Source organism: Mastigoproctus giganteus, chromosome 2 (assembly GCF_048544385.1).
Source record: "Mastigoproctus giganteus isolate SK-2022 chromosome 2, ASM4854438v1, whole genome shotgun sequence".
Classification (NCBI taxonomy): domain Eukaryota; kingdom Metazoa; phylum Arthropoda; class Arachnida; order Uropygi; family Thelyphonidae; genus Mastigoproctus; species Mastigoproctus giganteus.
In genome coordinates, this window is record NC_143576.1 from 12,665,818 (window position 1) to 12,692,801 (window position 26,984).

Consider the following 26,984-nt stretch of genomic DNA (forward strand, 5'->3'; position numbering starts at 1 on the left):
AGCTCAGGATCCTGGGTGTGCCAAGCCCATACTCACCAGATGTGAGCCCCTAGGGTTAATGTATGTTACAGAAGACATTGTCCATAACCAAATTATTTCAGTGGTTAATTCTTAATAATGACAGACTGCACCATTTGTAAAAGGCATTTGCTCAATCCTATGAAACAAACATCCACTATGATAAGGCCATCAAGGATATCAATCAAAGTGGATACCGAGGTAATAGTTGCATCACAGGGATCAAACGTCCCCAATCCTATGAAACAAACATCCACTATGATAAGGCCATCAAGGATATCAGTCAAAGTGGATACCGAGGTAATAGTTGCATCACAGGGATCAAACTTCCCCAAGAAGTATATGGACAGGCAACGGTAACATGGCCATATAATATAATGTATGCTTAAAAAAAAAAAACTCCCATTTAAGAGGGAGAATTTTCAATCATATGCTCTATTATATGGCCTCCCCATTGGGGTCTATACTGTACACTTTGGAATTACCTAATAAATAAATATATATATAGGGAAGTTTCTTAACAAGACAAAAAGTCTTGTCTGCCTGGGAGATATTGACCCACAAAAAGAAAAATAGACTAAACCAATAGAAATCCCACAGAGACAAATGGCAACCCCCTTTATGTTGGTAATCAGCTGTATTTTGAGTAGGGCACGGTTGTCCACTAGGATGGAGATTTTGCTGTGGGCATGTCAATCTCTTCCACCATCTTGTCATTGCATATCAAGCTAGATTCTGAAAGGAGGGTTCTCATTTGTCTTCAAATACAAATGAAACCAAAATGGCTCATGCATTATATAGGAAGACCTTGACATAAACAAGAAAACCATGCAGAACCCAAAAATAAAATCCGAACAGTGGAGATTGAATGGATTCTGTTAGACTCCATGTAAACTCCACTGCATAGATTTTATTTTTGCTTGTCAGATCCCATAATAGACTTTTAGTTTTGGAATCGTTTCAGTATGGATGCTTGTCCCGTGTCCATTTCTTCCTCAAGAAACATTAAGATGAAATCATCAGTATCTCTATAGATTTTTTTCCCCTCTTTTTAACGAGTCAGTCTGAGGGACTTTGTCACTGTTGTTAATTCATGGTTCAGCATAAGAATAGTAGCCAAGTGGGTTGTTTTGTGTAGAATCGATACATGAAAATAAATTTTGTTAGAACGATCATTTCATTGTATTCTCACAGAACATTTTCCAACTATTTAAGCACATGTAAGCCAGTGATTTTAGCAGCTTTCTTGATTTTTGAGGTGAGATATTCAGCTATGTTTTGCAGCTTTTGAGTTTTAATTCTTCCATTCCATCACTGGCACACTTTCTCCTTGACAGTTCACAAAGTGGCTTTGGCACAGAACTAACTTCAATCTTATGGCCTTTATACCGCAATGAACATGCAAGCAAGAATGCAAAGAAAGCCATATAGCAATCTCTGCTTCCAGCATTTGAAACATCACAAAAGAACTAGGAATATATGGCCTTGCTAGGCAGTACAGAGGGCCAGCTATCTGAGTTAGAGGATGTCAGATAATGAAACTTAAAGGTTGAGATTTCTAACTGATAGAATCTTTTCAGTTCAGTGATTAGATTTTCACTTTAATTGCTTGTGATTTTACTTTGCATTCCTCAAAGTAGATGATATTCTCAGACATGAAGGATATTTAGCATTAACATAGGGCATATGATGCAAGAAAGCAAGCTTATGCAGCATCAGCCAAAAAAAAAAAAAAAAAAAACCACTCCCATTTCACCCCTCCATTCATTCCAAATACTTGTCCAGCTCAGCCTTAAATTTATTTAGGCTATCAACTTCCACAACAAAGGATGGAAGTCTCTTCCACCAACCAACTACCCACTGGCTAAAGACAACTTCCACACATCTATCCTACACCTGTCTTTCCTCAATTTGAATTTATACCCTCTCAGGTGATTATTCTGAGCAAGAGGAAGAATCCCATCAGCATTGATGCATGTTCAAACCATTCAAGGCTTTATACACCTCAATCAGATCACCTCACAGGTGTCTTGTCTCCAGACACTGTAATTTGCAAAATTACAGCCTTTCTTTGTAAGAGCAACCCTTTTTTCCATTCACTAATCTTGTTGCCCTTCTCTGTACTCATTCCAACAGCTCTACATCCTCCTTAAAATGAGGCCTCCAGACCTGAATACAGTACTCAAGGTGTGGCCTGACCATTGCCTTATACAAGGGAATAATCACCTCCTTATCCCTGCTAGAAAAATTCCTATATATCATTGACAAGACACTATGAGCTACTCTTGCAGACTATCTGCACTGGTAAGAAAACTTCATATCTGCCTGCACAATTACCCCCAGGTCCTTTGCCACCTCTCAGCCCATCTGCTGAACTTATCTAGATCCTGTTGCAGCAGTGTACTGTCATTAGTGTCCTTAACAACCTTGCCAACCATCGTATCGTCTGCAAATTTGGACATTAAGCTTGATATACCATCATCAATATCATTTATAAATACAGAAAACAACAATGGACCCAACAGCGAACCCCGAGGGACTCCACTAATAACATTATTCTACGATGAGCAGTGTCCATTGATTACCACTGTCTTCTCCCACTCAACCATCCCTTTATCCACAGCAGCAATTTACCTCCAATGCCACACTGCTCCAATTCATTGCAATATTACACCAAAGGAAGGAAAGAATTCATCACTGCATGAATGTTACCAAAACTAGCAACCCCCCATAGTTCCAAGTGTATGTTTTTTCCTCAATTTAAAATGTGATGATTAAAACTGATAATTAAGGCAACCTAAGAAATATGACAATTTGCATTAAAAAATAGGGGGGCTTTTCCCGTAATTACCTATTAACTAGTTAAGTGAATAAATGTGAAACTAGAGTTTGATTCTAGAATTATTTTCGATCCCTTACCTGCTGTAATAATGATTTTCCACCAAAATGTTTCCATATGGACCTTACAGTTGCAAATGAATGAGACTTACATTAAGTTTAATGGATTTTCATGTTCAGTGCCTGAACTATCTCATACACTAAATGGACATTCACTAACCAGCAAGGAATAAATGCATCCTGAAGTTGATACTAGGCCTACCCAGAGCACTTACCTGCACCTGAACTAGTCAAAATCCTACCCCAATGATCATGATGGGAGGAGGTACAGAATCAAATTGGAATGCAAGTCTACTAGCCATCTGATCTTGGACAAAGCAGCTCAAATTCTATAGCATGTCAAATCAGGATGAAAAGTGGTGTCCGAGCTGTATCCCTTAATTGGATTAAATCCCCCACCAATATGAGTTTCCATGGGTTAATGCCTAGCAAATACCAAATTTCTGTGGTGTTAGCTTGGAACCTGGAGCTACTGGATCCCACTGATGTTAATCTGGGGGATCAGAAGCATACCTGGAAGGGGCCCTGCCTCACTGTGGACAAGTACCTAGTATCAAGGAGAAACTGAAGTGATGCAGTTGTTACTATAAAAGAATGCTGATATGGTTATTCATCCTCTTCCCCCAAAACAGTTAAGTATTTTCATTATTCAAAATATGCTACTAAATATAAACTAAAAAAAAAAAAAAAAAAAAAAGTTGACATAATTTACAGCAAGTTGCAAGGATTTATGAATGATAAGAATATTCAAAATCTGCAAATGTAGTTTAAAGGAACTGTAGGAAAATTAAACTTACTTGTATAACAAGGACATTGCAATCATTTCAATCTGACCAGCCCATTCCTGAAAAGTGATAAATAAGTAAATTAATTTTGTCATTTTATTCTTCACACAAAGAGAAATATATGCTTTTTAACTTGGCTACTGACAACTGAATTGTTGCATTATGTGAATGTTTAATTTCTATTTCTATAAGTCATACAAACATTCATTCTAGTGGGGAAGTACAACAGCAGGATACCAAGAGGTGGCAGAATTAAATCCATAAAAATTTTAAAAAATAATAAAAGGGATAGTAACTATCTCACGTCATATGTAAATAAGAATGTAATAAAACCTCTGATACTGGTGAAAACAAGAAAACACCAAGAATAATAAGAAATCACTGACAATAAGTGCTAAGAATATGAAGTAGCTCTACTCTCACACAAATATTAAAGGGGGAAAAAAAAAAAATTTGAAATCAAATAAGCCCTTACGAGATCAAACTGATAGCCATAATTCACCAATTTTGACAGTGTTAAAATAAGCTAATCAAAAAATAAAGCAATAAATGATCAAGGTAGGTATATTTTCCAACTGGTACAAGAAATAACTAGGGAACACAAATAAATTCTAATAAGAAATTAAATAATACTACACTACACAAATTAATTAAAAAAAAAAAAGTAATTGAAACAAGCTGGAAAGAAAAAAAAACTTTACAGAAACCATTCCAATAATAAACAGTTAGAACCAATTTTGACAGTTTCAAAAATCCTTGTTTATGCTGTTTTAAGTCTAAAATGCACAGCTGACCACCCATTATCACCATTCACATGGATGCTGACAATGTGCGTGGGGTACACACATGGTGACTTATGCACCTAAAGATTAACAACACTGACAAAGGAATTCAAGGGAAAGTAGACAAAGTTTGCTGATGTTCTGAAGCTTGTTTGTTTGTTGTTTGGTTTTTAAGAGCATTAGCAACTAAGGCCATATTGCTCTGGAGATATGTGGTGGTCATTCTCTGACCTTTCCGCATCCTCTGTATTTGGTGGTCACAGGCTCAAACCCCAGTCTAATCAAGAAGCGTGTGCTACGCACTGCTGCTCCTGCCCAGGGAGGCGTCAAATGTTCTGAAGCTTGTCACAACCAGATTATGCTGCTTTAAAGTGAGTTTGACTAGTTCTGTGATTTGAAGTAAAAGTATGGTTTAATACTACTGAATATAGGTGTAAACCAGGGGAAAGAAGAAAATCAGGAGTAACCTATAAATTTGGAGTGGTGGGGAAGGTTTAGGATGAATAAAGTTCACCCACAGTGTAATCAGCAAAAAAGATACGGCATCCATCAATGATTTATCAGACTTTGGCTGGTAAAGAGGATGTTCAGTTCATTATACCTCTGTATAAGTGGAATGGCAAGTTCACACCCAGAATATTGTATTCAGATCTGAAGACAAAATTTAAACTGCCAGCGTGCACGTAACTTCTTGAAATGACATAACATGTAAGGATTGAGCCAATTGCCAAATTGAAGATATAACTTTAAGATATAACAAATTTAAGATATAAATTTGTGAATATGAGATAACCAAAATGATAACCAATTTAATTAATTAAACTACTTTGGTAGATGGCTACATTAAAATGATGCTTTTGCACTAACCTACATGTTAGTCATTTCTACCTCTTAGCATGAGGCCTTTGCCCTTAAATAATTTATAGTCTATATCACTGCACACCATCAAGCATCTTTCATATTGTGAAGTTATACTTCATAACTCAGTTGTCACTATTGCAACACTAAGGTACCTACCCATCCACTGAAGAGAAGCCAACAAGCTTTGAAACGGTGCCGTCTGGGTGGTGGTGGTATCCGCTGAGAACAAATAACAGTAGTCTTCTCCACTGATGAAGTGTTATTTATTCGAGGAAGTACAATACCATAACTCCATAGCAATATGAGATAACCAAAACGATGCCAATTTAATTAATTAAATTAACTACTTTGGTAGATGGCTATGTTAAAATGATGCTTTTTACACTAACCTACATGTTAGTCATTTTACCTTGCAGCATGAGGCCTTTGCCCTTAAATAATTTAGTCTAGCATTACATAAACTAAACAGCACTGGCATTCATCTCAAGAGGAGTGGCCAAAAGCTGCAGTGATGAGACTAGATTCAGTAGCAGCATTGCTACAAAGTGGTTTTTAAAATACCATAAGGAACATTAAAAACTTCATATATTAAATGCCCAGACATCAAAGCTGTTATAGATCTACTTGAATAACTGAAATAATACTTTAGATTAATGAAAAGATTAAAAAATAACCAGTTGTTTTAGAAATATTTCCAATTTATATTTTAATATAAATTGAGTGAGCCATTATATAAATTTAATAGTACCCACAGCTTTAAATATATTTGAGACAAACATACAAAAAAAAAAAAAGGGGGAGAAAGAAAGCTGCTATTAATTTGTTCATGATATACCTCGATGATAGATATGAAGTTTAAATTATATTTTATGAATTTAATTTAAACATTATGAATTTACCTTTGGATCCTTTAATCGTTCCAGGTATGCATCAAAAGAACCTTCTACGAACTATAAAGAAATGAAGATCATAAGTTGAACTTTTTTTTTTTTTTTTTTTAAACCACTGCTAAAAACTACAGATATTAGAAAGGCTTGCCTTAGAAATAAAGTTTTCACCAAAATTTTGATTAGGGGTCAATCAGGTTCCAGTAACATAAAAAGAAAACTTAGTTCTGGTATTATTATATTAATACCACTCTTATATCAGTGAAATTAATAATATAGTTTATTAGGCTGTTTCACCTAAATTACTATACATTAAGGTGACGTTAACTGATATACATCAGACAATGCTACCAGAACCTGATGTGCGTATGCTTAGTTCTGTTTATGTATGTTAATTCCAGACCTGAACAATCATTAGAGATTAAAAAAATAAATTAAAATAAATAATGACTTATTTATATAACATGATAAAATAAGCATTATTCCCTGAATATAGATGAAATAAGGATGTAGGGGATGGAACAAACAAGTTATCTTCTGAGATAAGGTAATAAAAAAAATGATTTTCTCAGAAGATAACGAAGTTTATACAAAATGACAGCTGGTGGCTCTTACTGTCAGCAGCTGTTGTCTGTGTACATTTCAGGCCACTTATTTTTTCTTTCTTCAAATTGGTTTCTAACCACCAATATGAAGAAATGACAAACCATGGCTACATGAATTCACTAGATTAGAACTGTCCAAAGTGAGTGTCTTCACACCAACTATGGAAAATTCTTTCCAATCTTTCTGAACTGTCCTTTTGGGATATTGAGAGTTTAAAAACCTTATCCAGAACTCAAGATGAGCTATGAACACTTTTGAAAGCTACACCTGAAGCTGGAGAAAATGTGTGGTACTAAGCACAAGCTTAACGCTGACATTTCTCTTGTTTCCATGTTTTTGGCCAGAAATAAAGTAAGTTTAAATAGAAATTCCATCAATCAAACCTAATAAGGAACAAAAAGGACAGTGTCAAAGAATTACAAAATTTTGGGTGGGGTACAGTATTTTTGGCACATACATAGCATACTATGTACAAAAATAAGTTTGGAAAGCAATGCCTATATAACTATGTAAAAACAATATATATCAAAATCAATGATCTATAAAATAAACATGCTTATTTATCTTTACTTTAGATTCCATTTGGGAGATTAACAAAAACTATGTATATTACATATTGGGCTACACTTTTTTTTATACTCTGATATATTCCCAATGTGACTAGAGCAAGTGTTTTCATAGCTAATAAACTAGGATCACAGTTAATAAAGGACAATGCATTTTTTGTGGCAGTAAACAGACTGTCTTACAGTACATATACAGTTATGCTGTGTGCACTATCTGAGGACTGCAACCAACATGAAACTCAAATTGATGGCATCCAAAGAGCTGGAACATTTATATAAACAAACTATGCTATAATGAAGAGTGCTATTTATATCTTGCCAAGATTTTAGGGTTTTCAAAGAGGAGCACAAATAAAACTGAATAATAAAACAGACCATTGCTTCTGAAATAGTTCTGCATACAGAACTTGTTTCTAATTCTGTACCATCAACTAATTGGAAACAACTTCAAATTCAATAAAGCAGCCAAAGAAATTGAAGGGATATAATAAGATTGCAAGAATAGAATTTGCAAGCAGATAGGTAAAAAAAAAAAAAAAAAAAACCTTTAGTAATTAGACATGGGCAAAAAAAAACAGGAAAATTATGAAAATCGTTTGTGCCTAAACATGAATAAATGGAAGTATCAGAATTTGAACACATGGCTGTAGAATAGAAGCTACCAGTCAATCTGAATTAAGTTTAAACAGTTTCAGGACAAATGTACAACAAATTTGCATTTGTCATACAACAAAACTGATTGAGTATTTTGCATCTACATTCATACACAAGTTATTCAAGGAGGGGAATGCCAGAGGTTTATCAACTCTAACAGGGAGCTAAGTGATTTTGTAATAACTGACAGCAAAGTGGAGGAGAAATTGTTGAAGATAAACAACTTAAAAAGGCACCTGGAGTGGATGGAATTTATCCAGTTATATTGAAGGAGGCAGCAAGGGAAGTTTGCAAACTCTTAGCCATAATTATGAGAGCATCCTTAGATTCAGGGGAGGTCCCCATGGACTGGAGATGTGCAAATGTATTCCCAATTTGCAAAGGGGGTTCAAAGGGTGACACAAATACTTAGACCTGTTAGTTTAACTTCTGTTTCGGGGAAAATAATGGAGTCATTGGTTAAAGAGGTGATACAGGATCACCTAGTTAAGGCTGCCGTAACAGTTCAGATACAGCATGGGTTTGTTAAGGGGAAGTCATGTCTGACCAATCTGATTGGTTACTACAATATGGTCACAAAGGAAAACTTGATGCAAAAAATAATTTTGATATCATATGTACTCTGATTTCAGGAAAGCTTTTGATACTGTTGCACATGGAAGACTGCTGTACAAATTGGAGCAGTATGGCATTAAGGGCAAGTTTCTGCAATAGAAAAAAGGAGATGGTTGAGTGGGAGACTGCAGAGTGGTAATCAAGGGACATTGCTCTACAAGGACTAATGTTATTAGTGGAGTCCCCAGGGTTCAGTGCTGGGTCCATTGTTGTTGTGTATTTATCAATGATATCGATGAAGGTATGTCAGGCTTAATGTCCAAGTTTGCAGATGATACAAAGGTTGGCAGGGTTGTTAATAATATTAATGACAGTATGCTGTTGCAACAGTGTCTCAAAAAGTTAGGCAGATGGGCTGAGAAATTAGCATTATTAGCATTAGTAGAGGCATTTGATGCAAGAAAGCAAGCTTATGCAGAATCAGCAAAAAAAAAACCCACTTCTACTTCACCCCTCTGTTCGTTCAAAATACCTGTCCAGCTGAGCCTTAAACTTATTTAGGCTATCAACCTCCACTACAAGGGATGGAAGTCTGTTCCACCAAGCAACCACCCGCTGGCTAAAGGCAAATTTCCGCACGTCTATCCTACATCTGTCTTTCCTCAATTTCAATTTATGCCCTCTCAGGTGATTTTTCTGAGCTAGAGGAAGAATCCCATCAGCATTGAGCATGCTCAAACCATTCAAGGCTTTATACACCTCTATCAGATCACCTCGCTGGTGCCTAGTCTCCAGACACTGTAATTTGCAAAACTTAAGCATTTCTTCGTAAGAGCACCCCTTTGTTCCATTCACTAATCTTGTTGCCCTTCTCTGTACTCGTTCCAGCAGCTCTACATCCTTCTTGAAATGAGGCCTCCAGACCTGTATACAGTACTCTAGGTATGGCCTGACCACTTCCTTGTCCCTGCTGGAAAAATTCCTGTATATCATTGACAATACTCCATGAGCTACTCTTGCAGCCCGTCTGCACTGCTCAGAGAACTTCATATCTGCCTGCACAACCACCCCCAGGTCCCTTTCATTCTCTACCACTGTCAGTGTAGTACCACAGAGTTGATACTTTGCTCTGGGGTTGCTGTTTCCCATGTGTAGTACTTTACATTTGTCAATGTTAAACTTCATTTGCCACCTCTCAGCCCATCTGCTCAACCTTTCCAGATCCTGTTGCAGTAGCATAGTGTCAGTAGTGTCCTTTGACAACCCTGCCAACCTTCGTATTGTCTGCAAACTTGGACATTAAGCTTGATATACCATCATCAATACCATTTATAAATACAGAAAACAATAATGGACCCAACACTGAGCCCTGAGGGACTCCACTAATAACATTAGTCCACAATGAGCAGTGTCCATTGATTACCACTCTGTCTTCTCCCCTTCAACCACCCCTTTATCCATAGCAGCAATTTGCCTCCAATGTCACACTGCTCCAATTTGTGTAGCAGTCTTCCATGTGCAACAGTATCAAAAGCCTTTCTAAGATCCAAGTATATAATATCAAAGCTATTCCCTGCATCCAGTTCTTTTGTGACTGCATCATAGTATCCAATCAAATTGGTCAGGCAAGACTTCCCCTTAACAAAACCATGCTGTGTCCGAGCTATATCTGAAGTCTTGTCTAAATGATCCTGCAGTGCTTCTTTAACCAGTGCCTCCATTAATTTTCCTGGAACAGAAGTTAAGCTCACAGGTCTATAATTACTTGTCAGCCTTTGATCCTCCTTTGTGAATTGGGGTCACATTTGCACATTTCCAGTCTATGGGTACCTCCCCTGAGTCCAAGGAAGCTCTCATAATTATGGCTAAGGGTTTGCTTACTTCCTTTGCTGCCTCCTTTAATATAACTGGATAGATCCCATCCACCCCAGGTGCCTTTCTTGTGTTTATCTTCAACAGTTTCTCCTCCACTTTACTCCCAGTTATTTCAAGATTCTGTAGCTTACTGCTAGAGTTGAATACACCTCTGGCATTCCCCTCGCTGAATAACTCGTCATGTGAATGTCGATGCAAAATATTCATTTAGTTTGTTAGCTACCTGAGCAGGATCATCAACAGTTGACCCATCAATATCAAGTGGACCAATCTGATTCGTCCCCTTCCTTCTAGAGTTTTCATAAGTAAAGAACTCTTTGCTGTTTTTCTTTGCATCCCTTGCCAAGGATTTCTTGTAATCTGCCTTCGCCTACCTAACCTCCTTTGTAACTTGGTTGCATATCAACTTGTATCTATCATAGGCTTCTGTGTCATGTGTTAATTTGTAAGTATCCCATGCATTTTTCTTCTCTGCCATATGCCTCATTAGTTCATCTGACATCCATTTTGGCCTAAACCTTGAACAATATTTCTTAGTTGGTATGTAAAGCCTAGTAGTACTACACTCGGGGTAGTACTACACCAACTGTGTAGCACTACCCCAAGTGTAGTACTACACAGTTGGTCCGTTATCCTGAGGTTATTGCTACATGTGCAGAACTTTGCATTTGTCAATGTTAAACTTCATTTGCCATTTCTCAGTCAATCTGACCAACCTTTCTAGATCTTATTGCAGTATCATACTATCATTACTGTTACTAGCAAAACTATCAACTTTTGTATCGTCTGCAAACTTTGAAAAAAAAAAAAAAAACCTCTGATATACCCCCATCAATTCCCACAACAATACATTGTGATCACTGTCACTTAGTGGCTCCTTTATCTGCAGATTCTTAATGCACGAAGAATCACTACTGATAATCAGATCAAGAGTATTACTCCCTCTAGTTGTCTCCTGAACATGTTGCTGTAGAAAACAGTCATCCAATAAATCAACAAAATTCTTGGTAGTGTGCGAGTGACCAACCCACAAGTTCCAGTCAATATCTTGAAAGTTAAAATCCCCCATTATAAAAAACATTCTAATTTACTGGCCCACTATTTCTCTGCACAATTGCTCATTATACTCAGATTCATTAGGCCTAAAACAAACACCTACTCTCATTTTTCCTTCCCAGTGCTTATGTCTCACACCAAACTGACTCAACAATGCATTGTCCACCAACATCAATTGGATGCACTTCTTAGATTTTGTGTTTCTTGACTAACAGCATAACTCCTCCTTCCTTCCTGTACACATTGTATTCCCCAAATTCCAATTCTGCACTGCTTATGCCTGTGTCACACCACATCTCTAATATCCCAACAATATCAGCCTTTGATGTATTGACTAGCACTTCAAGCTTATCAAATTTATTAATTGTATCCCTAGCATTGGATTGGTGTTTCCACTCTTAGTTACCCTAACACAGCCCATGTATTTATTTGTTCCACTATGACTCTCAGCAGTCCTGGATATCTCCATTGCCTTGCTTTCCAGGCTGCTACTCATTCTAATAGAAGCAATGCAAGAATCACTTTTGCCTCTGCCTGCAGCCACTTTTAACCTTTTAGTCTGGGTATCTCCCAACATAGCAGTTTTCCAACCAACCTAACACTGTCAATAGCATCAACAAATATTCTTGCACCCTTTCTATTTAAGGGTATCCCATCCCTGTAGAAACAATCTCTCCTATCAACAAGCACAGACCAGGCTAAAAAAAAAAAAGCCTACCCCTTGAGCCTTGCACACCTCTCCATGGCCGGATTGATCGACAAGGCTCTCATCATATACTCCTATTGTGTCTGGGAAGAATTGCAGACATTTTCACATTGAACCAAAACTCTTGATTTATTTTCAACACTGACCTGTACTTGTTGAGTAAATCTGCAGATTTACTACTCTTAATGTGATTAGTTCTAATGTCTACAATATCACCTTTTGTGCCCTTAAAACACGATATCTGCTCTACAACATCATCATCTTTTGCCCTTGGCAGACATACCATGGTCCTGTTTCACCTATCCTACTTGCCTAGCATATTCCCATCTCCCTGACAATAGTCACCAACAATAACTAGTTCCTTTGGTACCAGCGCATTCTGCCTTGGAGATTGCCTCTGTTTTTCCAATGCACAGGAGTGGGCTCTGCCGTTGAGCTGGGCAGCTGAGAGCTTGATGAGCCCTCTTTAATTTCTTCAAGGGCATTTACCCTACACCACAAGCTCTCATAAACACCCATCAGAAAGCAGAGTTGGTGCCTAATTTCTTGACACTAGACACCTAGAACACAGGAAAGCATCCTCCTTGGCTAGATCATTGTCCTGTTTTAGAAAGGTCAGCAAACATTTCACATCTTGCACATTTGAGACTGATGCATTGGAGAATCTCCCACTTCATTTCTATCCCAAGTTGCAGCGCTCTTGCTAGTCTGCGATCTTTGCTTTGCAGCTCTAGTCTGGGTCATGATTTCTGTTTAAATACAATTTAATTAACAATTAAATTTAATAATATATTTTTGATTAATTGATAATACTATAATAAGCTAATAGATTCATAATGGATTGCTTCGTATTACTCTATCTAGTTTTACTTTATACCTTACACTATCAGTTCGAGTTATATATATATATATATATATATATATATATATAACTATGTTACGCTATTTCTTATTGACTACAATATGGTGGCTAGTTCAACAATATTGGTGCCAACAGTGGGAGTCTTAACTTCCAAAAATCACTAGATAAATTCAAAATAAGAAGCTAATGAACGGTACTAAACCTATTTAATAACTCTGTAAAACACAATGTAGTATGTTAATTAATGAAGAATACAGAAAAATTTAAATACTTATCCCTTTACAACAGCCAAAACCAACTGTTCTCTTCCGTGACTAGAGTGCCCTCCTTCAATAAGAGAGGAAAAAAAGAGAAGTTTGCAATTTAAAGTGAAGACCAAGCTTAATGTCAAAGTTTGCAGATGATACAAAAAGGTTGGATGGGTGGTTAATGACAGGAGATTTCTCCATAAATTACTTCTGTTTGTGTATATTTTTATCTAGTTTAGTCATTAGTAGTTTTTGCTAACCTAAGTGTAACTTCTAATCAAAGTAAGGATGCCATGTACTGTTGTTTACAAAAATTTACTTTGTAAACAATGCAATGCACTTGATGAATGGTAACCATATTCCCTCCAGAGGTAGCTGTTTTTAATTAAGTGTACCACTGATATTCTGACAGCACCTCAGCAGAGGGGAGAAACAGGGTGTCCCTAATAATTAGTCTCTGACGAGTCCTGTTTACAAAATTTAGTCTGCACTATATCTGAAACAATGGTATTAAGATGTGTGTTAAAATAAAGCTGCACCATATCTAAAACTAGGCTATCTGTCTTCCCTAGTCTAGACATATATACTGGTGTTCAAAGAAGGTGCATCACCTAGGAATTTTAACATTTCTAACCCTTTTTTGCAAGGGTATGTTATATTAATGACTAGCATCATAAATAGAAATATAAACAAAAGATATTTATTAATAGTTAAGGTAAAGCCAAGTAATATTTTACAGGTGCTCTCAAAATATTTCAAAATGAGCATTTGAAACCTTTATACAACAGTTTTGGTAAACACAACAATTATGGCTGAAATGTTATCAGAAGCCCTCAAATTGCTTCAGTTTATCATTTGAAATGGAAAATGAAAAGTTCACCAGGTGCAAACTAATATTTAGTTGAACAGCCTCTGGCCGTGATGACAGCAGCACACCGTCGAGGCATTGACAAGATAAATTTCTGAAGGTAATCAACTGATAGTTCATGGTTCCAAACAAATTATGGCTTACTGAAGTTCATGAAGGGTCTTTGCTTTCTTTCTGGCAACTGCAGATTCCACATGATGCTAACAGTTCTCTATAGGATTCAGGTCCAGGCTGTTTCCTGGACAGCTAAGAGCTGTAATGGACCATTCTTCCAACCATTTTTTTACCTGTAACAAATGTAAACACATTACTGTCGAACCTCCAATGCAGAAATGAAGCTAAAGTAACTACAGAAGTGCCTACTTACACTTTTCGCCAGATGGCAAGGAGCAGAATCGTCCAGAAAGATGCAGTTATTTGGCAGGTTGAATGGTCTCTAATGGTTGGCAGCAATTTACCTTCCAATATAGCCAGGTATCCATTATCATTTACAGAAAATTTATAAACTGCAGGTGACCTACTCCACAAATCGATATGCACCCTCATATCATTTGGCTGGTAGGGAAATTCACTAGACACCATACTGTCTGGATGGTATTCTTTGCCATGTCTATGGCAAATCATTTGACTCCCATCAGAGCCATATAGGTTGAATTTCTTCTCATCCAAGAAAATAAGAATTCCCCTGCCTGGGGATCCATTTTACATGCTCTTTACACCAAATTAATCAGATCTTTTTCATTTTTTGTGTGAGGAAGGACTTCTACTTAGGACGATGGGCTACGAGTCCATTTTTGAAGAGGCATCTTTTGACTGTTAGTGCACTTGCTACCACTCCTGTATGTTCTTCCCATTCTCTTTTCAGCTTAGACAAAGAAGCTTTATGGTTTTTAAGGCATAAATACTTAAAAATGTGGTCCTATTTTGGCAAAGACTGGTTTGCATCAGGTTCCTTTTTTCCTATCAGCAGAACCAGTACTCTTGAGTTTCGAAAGAAATCTACTCACTATCGACAAGATACTCTAAGCAATATGAGGGGAAGAATATCCTTCCTCATGTAAAGCAACAATAGCACTTTCTTTGTGGCTTCAACTGCACGTAACTCGTCATCCTGACACAAGCAAGGAATCGCTGCAACTCTTGCAGAGCGTGCTTATATAGCTGAAAGTAACAGCCAATGCAATATTACGGCATGTCAATCTTACCTGATGCAATCTGTAAGAAATATTGCCATATACTTACGTTATTTTGGATAACAATTACAATTTTAAGGGGTGATGCACTTTCTTTGAACACCAATGTATGATCGGTCCTGGAAAAAAAAAAATAATAAAATCAATTTTCAGAATGCTAATGGAAGAATTAATCTTCCCTCTGTACATGCATGAAAGTTTAAATAATCGTTTTATTCATCTCTTCATTTAAATTTTTTAAATGATTTTTTCCCTATAATGTAGTAGCAGAGGTAACTGCCTATTTGGACTGCATCCTGTTGAACTAGTGATTCAACAGGATGAACCACATATGTGACTTCCTGAGGTTTCTATGTGGACAGCTGTATATAAGCACAATTCTGTAATTGATATTACACTAGTTCATTTCCAAAACTGAAGGCTTTGGTTAAAGTATACACAAAACTAAAATTAAATCTGTCAAAAAATAAACAAAACATCTTTCTAGAAAGAACTTTAATTACTTACAGGTTGAAATGTCTGTCTATTATCATCAAGAAACTGGATGCATGTTTTTCTTACTTTTACATGGTGAACTTGAGTAAAAAATATCTAGAAGATAAAGAGCATGGTTAAGTCTTCAAAAGATAAATTTTCTCTCTTTTTTAATAAATATAAATACCACAACCACTTTACTGCTTTCCATTATGAATGCTTCTAAAGATTGTTATATACAGGCAACCCCTGTATAACACAGTACTTCTACAACAGTTTTGCTCTAACACGATTCATAAATTGCAGAAATCCTTGCACCACACGGTACTTATATAACATGGTTTTGCTCTAGAGAATTGCTGCAAAACTCTCATAACACAGTATTTTAGAGCTTTTGTGTGGGGGGAACCCTGCTATTAAGTTGGTCATTTTTCAGCATTTCCATTTTTTTTTGTGAATCTGTGCTATTAACTCCACTAGTCACTATGCACACACACACAAAAAAAAAAAAAAACACACACCCCTATTTTTTCTTGTTGGAAAATCCCAGTGTTAGCTTCTGTGTGCTATTGAACTTGTGCTTATTTGAGACCATAAAAAAAAAAAAAAAAAAAAACTTCAAAGCATGCAGTTTGTAACTTAAGGTTTTTGTAAGGTTATTTTCATTTTTATTTGATCATTTATAAATTTTTCCAGGGATGTATTACTAAACTTTGTTCTTAAGAACCATATTGGAATAATTTTTGTTGTGAATTAAATTCACAGTGCTAAATTATGCCTAAGGAAAGTAAAAAAGCACCACTCAAAAGATACTTTTCAATTATGGACAGTATCGGAATAATAACATTAATCGCTTAGAGAAGTAAAACAACCAATAGTACATGCATGTTAGAAAAATGTATGGCTAGAGTCAGTTCATTCAGGAAATATGGTTGAACTGGCAGAAAATGGAATCTGTGCAATAATAGAACTTGCTAACTATGTAGAAAAAGAGGTTAGCAAAGCAGGTTTGTGGAAATGGCATCTGAGGAAAACTAAATCAATTCAGAGGATGATGGCGAAGATGAAAATTGCTATGTACAGCATTATCAGAGGCATATGATGCAAGAAAGCAAGCTTACACAGCAAAAGCACAAAAAAACAACTTCCCATTTCACTCATCCATTCACTCCAAAACTTTGAACAGTTCTGCTTTAAATTTATTTAAGCTGACAACTTCCACAATGACAGATGATAATTTGTTCCAGCAATCGACCACCAACTGGCTAAATGCAAATTACCACATTTATTCTACAACTGTCTATCCTCAATTTGAATTTATGCTGCTCAGTTATGTAATCTGAGCAACATGAAGAATCCCATTAGCACTAAGCTTACACAAACCATTCAAGCCCTCACACACCTCAATCAGATCACCTTACAAGTGCCTAGTCTCCAGACCTTAAAATTTGTAGAACTTTTGTAAGCCTTTCTTGGTAAGTACAACCCTTTCTTCTCTCCACCAGTCTCATTGCCCTTTACCTGTACTCAATCCAGCAGCTCCACATCTGTCTTATTTTTTTTTTTTTGTTAGTTGTTGGCACATCGACTTCTGTGGCCATAATGCGCCTCCCAAAAGGTTTTGCATTTTTTTACTGTGATCCAAGCCCAAGGTGGGATTTCAACCCATCACCTTTCGGTTGCCAGGCAGGCACTTTACCCACCTGGCTAGCCCGGTCGGCACACCTGTCTGAAATGAGGCCTCCAGACCTGTATGCAGTACTCAAGGTGTGGCCAGACCATGGCCTTATACAATGGGGATAATCACATCCATATCCCTGCTAGCAAAATTACAGCATACCATTGGCAACATCCCATGAGTTGCTCTGGCAGCCTGTCTACACTGCTTAGAAAACCTAATATCTGACAGCAATTACCAAGGTCTTTTTCATTCTCCACTAACCTAAGTGTAAAACAGCACTGTTGGCATGTTACAAACATGCAGTACTTTGCTTATCAACAGTAAAGTTCAGTTGCCACCTCCCAGCCCATCTGCCCAACTTTTCTAGATCCTGTTACAGTAGTGCACCGTCATTAACAACCCTGCTAACTTTCATATTGTCTGAAAACTTCAACATTAAGCCTGATATACCTTCTTCAATATCACTGATAAATACAGAAAACAACAATAAGCCCAACACTAAATCCAGTGGGACTACACTAATTAGTCCACAAAATATTCTATTCTATCTTCTCCTGCTCAACCATCCCTTTATCTACAGCAACAACATGACCTTAATGCCACACTGCTCCAGTTCGTACAGAAGTCTACCATGTGAAACAGCATCGAAAGCTTACTTGAAAGGCAAGTACATGATATCAAACTTATTTTTTGCATCCAGTTCCTTTGTGACCTCATCATAGTATCCAATCAAATTGGTCAGAAAACTTCTCGTTAACAAACCCATGTTGTATCTGAACTATAACTGCACTCTTGTCTAGATGATCCTGCAATGCCTCTAACGAAAGACTCCATTATTTTAACTGGAACAGAAGTTCAGGGGTGGTGCTAGGGGTGTGCAAGCAAGGCACTTGCCACAGCCACCTCCTGAAATAGGCCCAATGCTGTTAATAAAATACAATATGAATTGGGTGCCATTACAAGGTTTTGCCTCAGGCACAAAAAACACTCCAGTGCCAGCCCTGAAGCAGTTAAACTAACAAAGGTTTGTAATTACTTGTTTCAACCTTTGATACCCCTTTTCTGAATTGGGGATACATTGCACCCCTCCAGTCTGTGGGGACCTCTCGAGTCCAAGGATGGTCTCATAATTATGGCTAAGGGTTTCCTTTCTTCCGCTGCTGCCTCGATCAATATAACTGGATAGATCCCATTCACGCAAGGTTCCTTTGTTCAATTTCAACAATTTCCCTTCCGCTTCTCTCAGTTATATCATTTAGCTCGATAAGCTTTTGGCTTCCACTTTCCTACAGACCTCCTCATGTTATAATGTAGATGCAAAATAGTTTGTCAGCTGTCTGAGCAGGATCATCAACAGTCAAACCATCTATATGAAGTGGATCAATGTGATTGTCCCCTTCCTTCTACAGTTCACATAAGTAAAGAATTCATTGCTGTTTTTCTTTGCCAAAGATTTCTTGAAATCTGCCTTCGCTTGCCTAACCTCTTTGTGCCTTGAATATACACTAGCTTAAACCTATCATAGGCTTCTGTGTCTCCTCAATTTATGTATTCCATGTATTTTTCTTCTCTGCCACAAGTTTCATCAGTTCATCTAACATCAATTTAAGGCCTAAACCTTGAACAACATTTTTGTTTGTATGAAAAACCTAGTGGCTTAAAAGATTAATCCACTTGAATAATTCCCATTTAGAATTTGCTGTTGGTAACATCAGCAGTTGATGCCACTGTATAGAATTTATATATTAAAAAAAAAAAAAAAAAAAAAAAAAAAAATCCTATCTGAGACTACTGAGACTACTGTAGTCACCTTTATGAAAGAGAAAACCCTTTACCCTTGATGGTAGTATGTAAATCTTTAATTCTCACATCAGTACACAGATCACTGCCACCAAGTTATTTCTTTATTAGCAAATTCAATGATATACAGGAATTTTGCAAGCAGGGATAAGGAGGTGATTATCCCCTTGTATAAGGCAATGGTTAGGCCACACCTTGATTACTGCATACAGGTCTGGAAGCCTCATTTTAGGAAGGATGTAGAGTTGCTAGAATGAGTACAGAGAAGGGTAACACAGCTGGCGAGGGGAACAAATGGGTGCTCTTACGAAAAAAGGCTTAAGTTCTGCAAATTGAAGCATCTGGACACTACACACCTGCAAGCCGATCTGATTGAGGTGTATAAGGCCTAAAATGGATTGAGCAGGCTCAATGCTGATGGGATTCTTCCTCTTGCTCAGATTACAAACCTGAGGGGGCATAGGTTCAAACTGAGGAAAGACAGTTGTAGTATAGATGTGGGGAAATTTTCCTTTAGCCAGAAGGTAGTTGATTGCTGGAATAAACTTCCATCTGTTGTTGTGGAAGTTGATAGTTTATATAAATTCAAGACAGAACTAGACAAACATTTGGAACGAATGGATTTTTTTTTTTTGGCTGATGCTGTATAAGCTTGCTTTCTTGCATAGTGTGCCTCTACTAATGCTAATACGTTGCAATCACAAATGTCTCTTACTTTAGTTATCATAAATCCATTGTATCTTGTCTTCCAGAAATAATGGAAATTTGTGAATGATCAATAATTTCAATTTATTGTTGATCAATAATGATCAACAATACATTCCATAATCAATATATAAAAATGAAAATACCTAAAAGAAATAAAGGATGTTTCACATAAAACAATCTACTGCTTTCACAGAAGTATCTACATATAATCCTTAAAAGGAGACTGGCACATGCAAATACATGAAATATTAAGTTGTTGTATAAAACTATCATACCATATCAATGGCCAACTATCATACTAGGCTGAATGCACCGGTTCTCATCCGATCACCGAAGTTAAGCAGCGTTAGGCCCGGTTAGTACTTGGGAGGGTGACCACCTGGGAATACCGGGTGTAGTTGGCTTTATAAAGCCTTGAATGGTTTAAGCATGCTCAATGCTGATGGGATTCTTCCTCTAGCTCAGAAAGATCACCTGAGAGGGCATAAATTCAAATTGAGGAAAGACAGATGTAGGATAGACGTGCGGAAATTTGCCTTTAGCCAGCGGGTGGTTGGTTGGTGGAACAGACTTCCATCCCTTGTGGTGGAGGTTGATAGCCTAAATAAGTTTAAGGCTCAGCTGGACAGGTATTTTGAACGAACAGAGGGGTGAAGTGGAAGTGGGTTTTTTTTTTTTTGGCTGATGCAGCATAAGCTTGCTTTCTTGCATCAAATGCCTCTACTAATGCTAATACAGCAGCTTAATTAACACATGTATATGACACTATACAATTTATTCATGCTATATTTATGAACAGATTTAGAGGCATTAATAAAACAGCCTAGTGAGAGGAACAAAAGGGTGCTCTTACCAACAATGACTTCAATTGTGAAAACTGAAGTGTCTGGAGACTAGGCACCTGTGAGGAGATCTGACTAGTGTTCAAGGCTTTTAAATGGGCTGCATAAGTTCAATACTGATGGAATCTTTCCACTTGTTCAGACTACACGTATGGGGGGGGGAATTAAATTCAAACTAAGCAGGATGGTTGCTGGACAGTCAATCAAAACTTTGCCTTTAGCAAGCAGGAAGTTAGAATAAATTCAAGGAAAAAACTATTATTGGGAATGGAGAGGTAAAATGGAAAGTACTTTTTTATAGCTTATTATATATGCAATATTGCTCTCTTGCACCATTGCCACTACTCATACTGAAATACAGTAAATGAAATGCAATTAAACACTTCTTGCAATAGTGTTGTTGCAGGCCCCTTATTACCTTGCCCATCTGCACCTTTGTCCAGTAAATCCACCCCTTATGACAAACTTTTAAACATCAAAGATGCAATTTATTCATGCTATATTTATGAACAGATTTCGAGGCATTAATAAAACAGCTTAGTGAGAGGAACAAAAGGGTAACAGCCCCCCACCTCCAAACACACTTTACCTTTGTTTGCTACAAACATTGGAGATCAAAATTGGGTTAGGCTTTCTTGTTTAGTTAGATAAACTTAACTATTATACTTAGGATAAATGGATCTATACGTGTCAGTACCACCACCAATCCTGAGAAAATTGTTTTTTTTTACTGGACCAGCCTGCCTTAATCAGTTGAGAGTTCTTAATCCCCTCATCTGCATCCGAATGGATCACATGATCAGGGAGCATACGTCAGTATTTGGGGATGATCATTAAACCTCTGAACAAACTGAAGTTTATTAACCATATGGCACAAGGAAGCCTGAGGCTTATGTTGCACCTGCCAAAAAAAAATTCAAAAAATTCCCGAGTTACCTTGTGTGAGAGAGAGAGAGAGAGAGAGAGAGAGAGAGAGAGAGAGAGAGAGATGATATGTAGCTCAGGACCCTGTTAACACCGAAACCAAAGAGAAAGACAAAAGAAAAATTGGAATCAATGAACCCATATCGTAAGGATATATAGAGTGGCATTTAAAAAATAATTATGTAGTAAAGTTTATTTACAGTTTATATATCAAAGCACAGTTTTTTTTTTTTTCTTCTTTCGAATAATTCTTTTGCATTAAAAATTAACAGCGATGAATAAACTCGAAAGTTCTTTATCAAAAGTTAAATCGAGTAAAAAAAAAAAAAAACACCTAATTTTTAAGTAGAGCTGGGGGCTCATATCTGGTGAATATGAGTTTGGCACACTCAGGGTCCTGAGCTGGATATCACCATTCTTCTCTTTCTTGGTGATTCCCTTCTATTTCTGACTCTTATTTTCTCTCTCGGCGTAATTCAGAATTTTTTTTTTTTTCTTCTTTTTGGCTAGTGCAGCATAAGCCTCAGGCTTCCTTGCATCATATGGTTAATAAAGGAGCCGCATCTGTAATCTTCAGTATTTTTTTTTTTTTTTTTTTTAGTACCACTAATAAAAAGATTTACATTGTGAAACGTAAATCTAAAATTCACTAATTTGGAAAAAAAAAAAAAAAAAAAACCCTATTATGATCGACTCGCAATGTAATAATAAAATAATTACATACTACCGCCTGGTTATATTACCGCAATGACAGGAGCAAACGGTTTTTGTTGATGTTCACATTTTGCTGAGATGGCATTCCCCGCTCATTCTGGTAATTAAGGTAATCTGGAACAAATCAGCAGGTCACGAATTCGTGACAGTTATCACTTTTCATACTATGAAATATTTTAAATAGTTGCCAAGTAAATACTTAAAAGAAGTTTTATATTTATAATTATAAAAATGTATTTTCAGTAAACGGTAGCAAAAAGTTTTCGTCTGCTTTTTATGAAGAAAGATTGAGATAGGTGTTCGTTTTGTTCAACCGATTAAACTAACCTAGTATGTTACTCGAAGAATTGTTCTAGAGTTGTGTACATTGAAAACAAGGAATCTGCATTCAGAAAATACTGCACATACAGTAAGTAGAAATGTTATGTATTCTAAGTTCAGCATACCACTGAAAACATTCAATGCTAATACTTGAGAAGAAATACCGAATCAAGGATATTACCAGTTTATTACATCAAATGAGGTAGGTAACATTATTATCCATTAAATTATAAAAAATTTAACGAACTGCTTACCGTGGCCGTTCTGAGATAAGAACAGAAACTTCAAATTTTGGCTTTTAATATTAATTTATATAAATAATTTTACCAATGCGAATGGAAAAGTTAAATTGGGGAATTATTTCCCAACAATAGTTAGTTACTTTGCTATTTATAATATAGTATTCAGCATTTTTGTTAATTTAGTCCACATACATAACGAAATTGCAAGGCCTGTAAACGATGTGTGGTGTTCGTACACGGACATAACTCAATTTTCTATAAGAATAATATATTCAGTACGGAAACTAAATTCTGCCTTCCCGTCCAGATTACCAAATGACACCACGTGATCGTTAACCATACCAAAAACCGCCGTCCGCTTTCTCCCCCTCCCCTCATTTCACCACTGCTCTGTAACCTAGCAACTCCAGAGTTCTACACTTTCTGGAGCAAAGTGGATTTTTTTTTTTTAAGTCGGCACCCAGAACGTTAGTTCAAATCCGCCTAACTAACTCAACTGAGCACCTTACATCTTCATAAATAAAACAAAATATATAAATTAATTTTTTAAAAAAATTTAAACTAGCAACTCGTCCACATCTTAGACAATTGTGGTCACCAACAATTCTAACATCATAGACTTGTAAAACTAAATATTGTCCAGGTCTTCTTGGTAAAAATCTTATCCAGTTTTGTCTTCAGACTTGATTTATCTGTTATTTAACAACGTACAAAAATAATATTAATAGTTGGCATGCAAAATATAATAAAAACACCAATAAATCATGTCTATCCGGGTATGCATACATCGTATGTACTAACATAACACAAAACTAAATTCGAAATAAGGCACCCGTAAAACCAAAACAATAAAACATAAGCGCAGTAATTCCACAGTATTAATTAAATCCACGTGCTAAATCCAACTTCGATCTTCCGAGCAGTTACAAGTTGACTTCAAATATAACCAAGAAAACATTTACCAGTTGCAGTGTAAATAAAGTTATAACATCAAACAAAATCCACCGACATGTTCAAGCCATTCTAGAACAGTTTATTACTCTTAATTTCTAATAGATAAGTGTCTTGTTTGATGCTCTTCTTTTAAATACCTCATTCGCAAACTCCTGACAACGACTTGAATTCAGTCTGAATTTTTAAAAAACAAAACACCATAAAAAATACGAAGGCACCATACAACATCGCATACATTATTCCAATTTACTCAGGCCCTGAGGGGGACGTCCCAAAACATCCCCTCTTGAATCCACTCCTGCAATTAGAAGCGGAGCATTTTCTACATTCAGCATATCAATGAAAATAATCTTGTGCTCATAATTTCAGAAGAAAACTGATAAAATAAGGATATCCCTGCTTATTATATCAAAAGAGATATGTAACGTGTTATTCTGTATTAAAATTATATAAAAGAGAAATCATTTGCGGAAACTGGGAAGAGAAATGTTTACAGTGGTAGAAACTACCACTTCGGCCATTCTGAGGCCAGAAGCGCAACCGAAAAATTTAGCTTCCAACATTAACATTAAAGTTTTTACTAATGTGAAAAAATAAATCGGCGAACCCAGTAATGTATCAGCAGTTAATTTATTATTTACAACAGTACTATTCAAAAATGTCTTAGCGGATTAGCTTACAGGTTCCCAACCTGTGGTGTGCGCTTCCTGTTTTCATGAAGCACTTGGGCAAACAATGCAACCCATCTAGGAGAGAAGCGTTTTTTGTTTCTATTTTATTTCTTTGAGATAGCATGTTTTTAAATATATACTATACTTAAATAATTTATAAAATATGTAATATTCATAATAGACGACATAAAACGGTATCATAAAAAATGGATCAGTCCACAGGCGGACTGTGGTCAAAAATTCTTACCGGGGATTGTTTGTTTGTTTGTTATTTGGTTTTTAGGAGCATTAGCAACTAAGACCATGTTGCTCCGGGAATATGCGGTGGTCATTCCCTGACCTCATCATTCCGCATCCTCCATATTTGGTGGTGACGGGCTCGAACCCCGGTCTAATCAAGAAGCGTGTGCTACGCACTGCTGCTCCTTCCCACCTGGCTACGGAGGCGCCTCTTACCGGGGAAAACTTGTAGCGGCCTCATACTAGTGAGTACGGCCATATTTGGCTCTGGCCACCAGAGTTTCCCCCGGAGGTCTTATGGCCAGTCCGCCTCTGGATCAGTCACATTGAAAGGATGGACCCAAATTGGATCCCAAAATTAGCATTTAACTACAAACAAACAGGCGAGAAAGGTGTGGGCCGACTGAGACAACGATGGCGAGATCAAGATCACCTCCAAGAGCTACAAGGGAACAGTTCTTAAAAGACCTAAGCCGGATCATGTTCAGGATATATATTAATAGCTAAATTTTAGTTCAAGTCTGTTTATTTGCACTTCTTATGGAACTTGGGCAAGCGTGAAATTTGAAAAATTGATGATTTTCAAGGTATAAAATTTTGGGAACCTCTGCCTTAGCCCATCAAAAAGAGAAACACCTGAAGCTTCTGCACACGGTGTGTGGGGCGCAACCAGATTGCCAAATGGTCCCACACGTGATTTTTAACACCACACCAAATTAATCATCCAATCTCCTGCCTTCTCAGATCCACTGTGGTTGCTTCATGAGATTTATATCCCAGTTCTAAAGGGTCAAAAGTTTATATCAACTTTGGATTCCGCGTATTCTGGCATATGGTTTAACGTCATTGAATCTATTTCGGTGGGAGTGTGTAAGGATATGGTATTTCTACCCCCAGGGTGGGTATTCATTCTCACTTCCGTATACGCATAATTGACATCTCTGGTTTTCTCTTGATGTCCCTTGGCAGTTCATGGTGCTTCCGCATTGCTGTGATTGTCACGAGCAACTCCGAGTACTGGTTCGGAAGCTTCAGTTTCTCGTACCGATTCACGATTCTAGAATTCCTCCATCGCCTTATGCAGTTCGTAGTTTACAGAACTCAGTCTCATTGTGCTGGCAGTTCTATCTTCGGCAGGAGTATTCTTTTCTACTTATTGTCTTTTTAAGTTCTGCGATCCTGAAATTGGGCAACGCGGAGGTGGGGAGTAATTATCTAAATTGACTAGCGGTTTTGCCAAAATTTTGCTTCTTACAATAAAATACTGTATATGGTTGAACAGTTGAGATATGCTGCCATACTTTTGAAAATAACCTTAACTATATAATAAGTAAGTGAATAAATAAAAGTAATATAGGTAAGAGAGGGAGTATAAGTAAGTCAGTAATATATATACACGAAAATAAATGATTATATTGTCGTACATCGCACAATCCTGGTGTCGTTTAAGCCAGTGTTTCTCAAAGGGTGTGCCGCGTCACATTAGTGTGCCGCGAGAATTTTTCTTCTTTGAAAAATGTGCCACGAGAGTAAAAAGATTGAGAAACATTGGTTTAAGCGTCAACCACCAAATTGCCCGACAAGATAATATAGTGTCCTCTATTTCTAACAAATAGTAGATGCCATGGCAAAACAGGATTATATCAAAAAAGTACATCAAAATTACTAAAATAATAATGATAAAAATGTACAGTAAAAAAAAAAATTTTAGATTATGAGGGAGGCTTAAATTACATGCCGGGAGTCTATAACCTCCCTTACAACTTAAATTTACTTTACATTTTATCATTATAATATTACTACTTTTTGATATAATCCTATTTTGCCATCGCATGTACTTTTTGTAAGAAACAGAGGGCACTATATTGCTGTCTTTGTCAGGCAATTCTGGTGGCTGACATAAACGATACCAGGATTGTGCGATATATGACAATATAATTATTTATTATCATATAATACATTATTGATCTGAATACCAAGTGATCATATAAAT

General features: G+C 36.8%; 1 protein-coding gene and 1 non-coding gene across 2 annotated transcripts in view; one reads left to right on the forward strand and one right to left on the reverse strand.

Moving 5' to 3' along the window:
* LOC150089168 (UDP-N-acetylglucosamine transferase subunit ALG13-like) overlaps positions 1-26,984 on the reverse strand; it is a 159,044-nt gene that overhangs the window by 108,825 nt on the left and 23,235 nt on the right. The window contains exons 2-4 of the mRNA XM_090389615.1: positions 15,928-16,011; positions 6,244-6,294; positions 3,714-3,760 (exon numbers count right to left, since the gene is read on the reverse strand). Coding sequence (XP_090245741.1) covers positions 3,714-3,760; positions 6,244-6,294; positions 15,928-16,011 — 182 coding nt within the window. The remainder of the gene's footprint in view (positions 1-3,713; positions 3,761-6,243; positions 6,295-15,927; positions 16,012-26,984) is intronic.
* LOC150089169 (5S ribosomal RNA) lies at positions 20,369-20,487 on the forward strand. The gene has a single exon (XR_016546718.1). It is a non-coding gene; the product is annotated as a 5S ribosomal RNA (ribosomal RNA).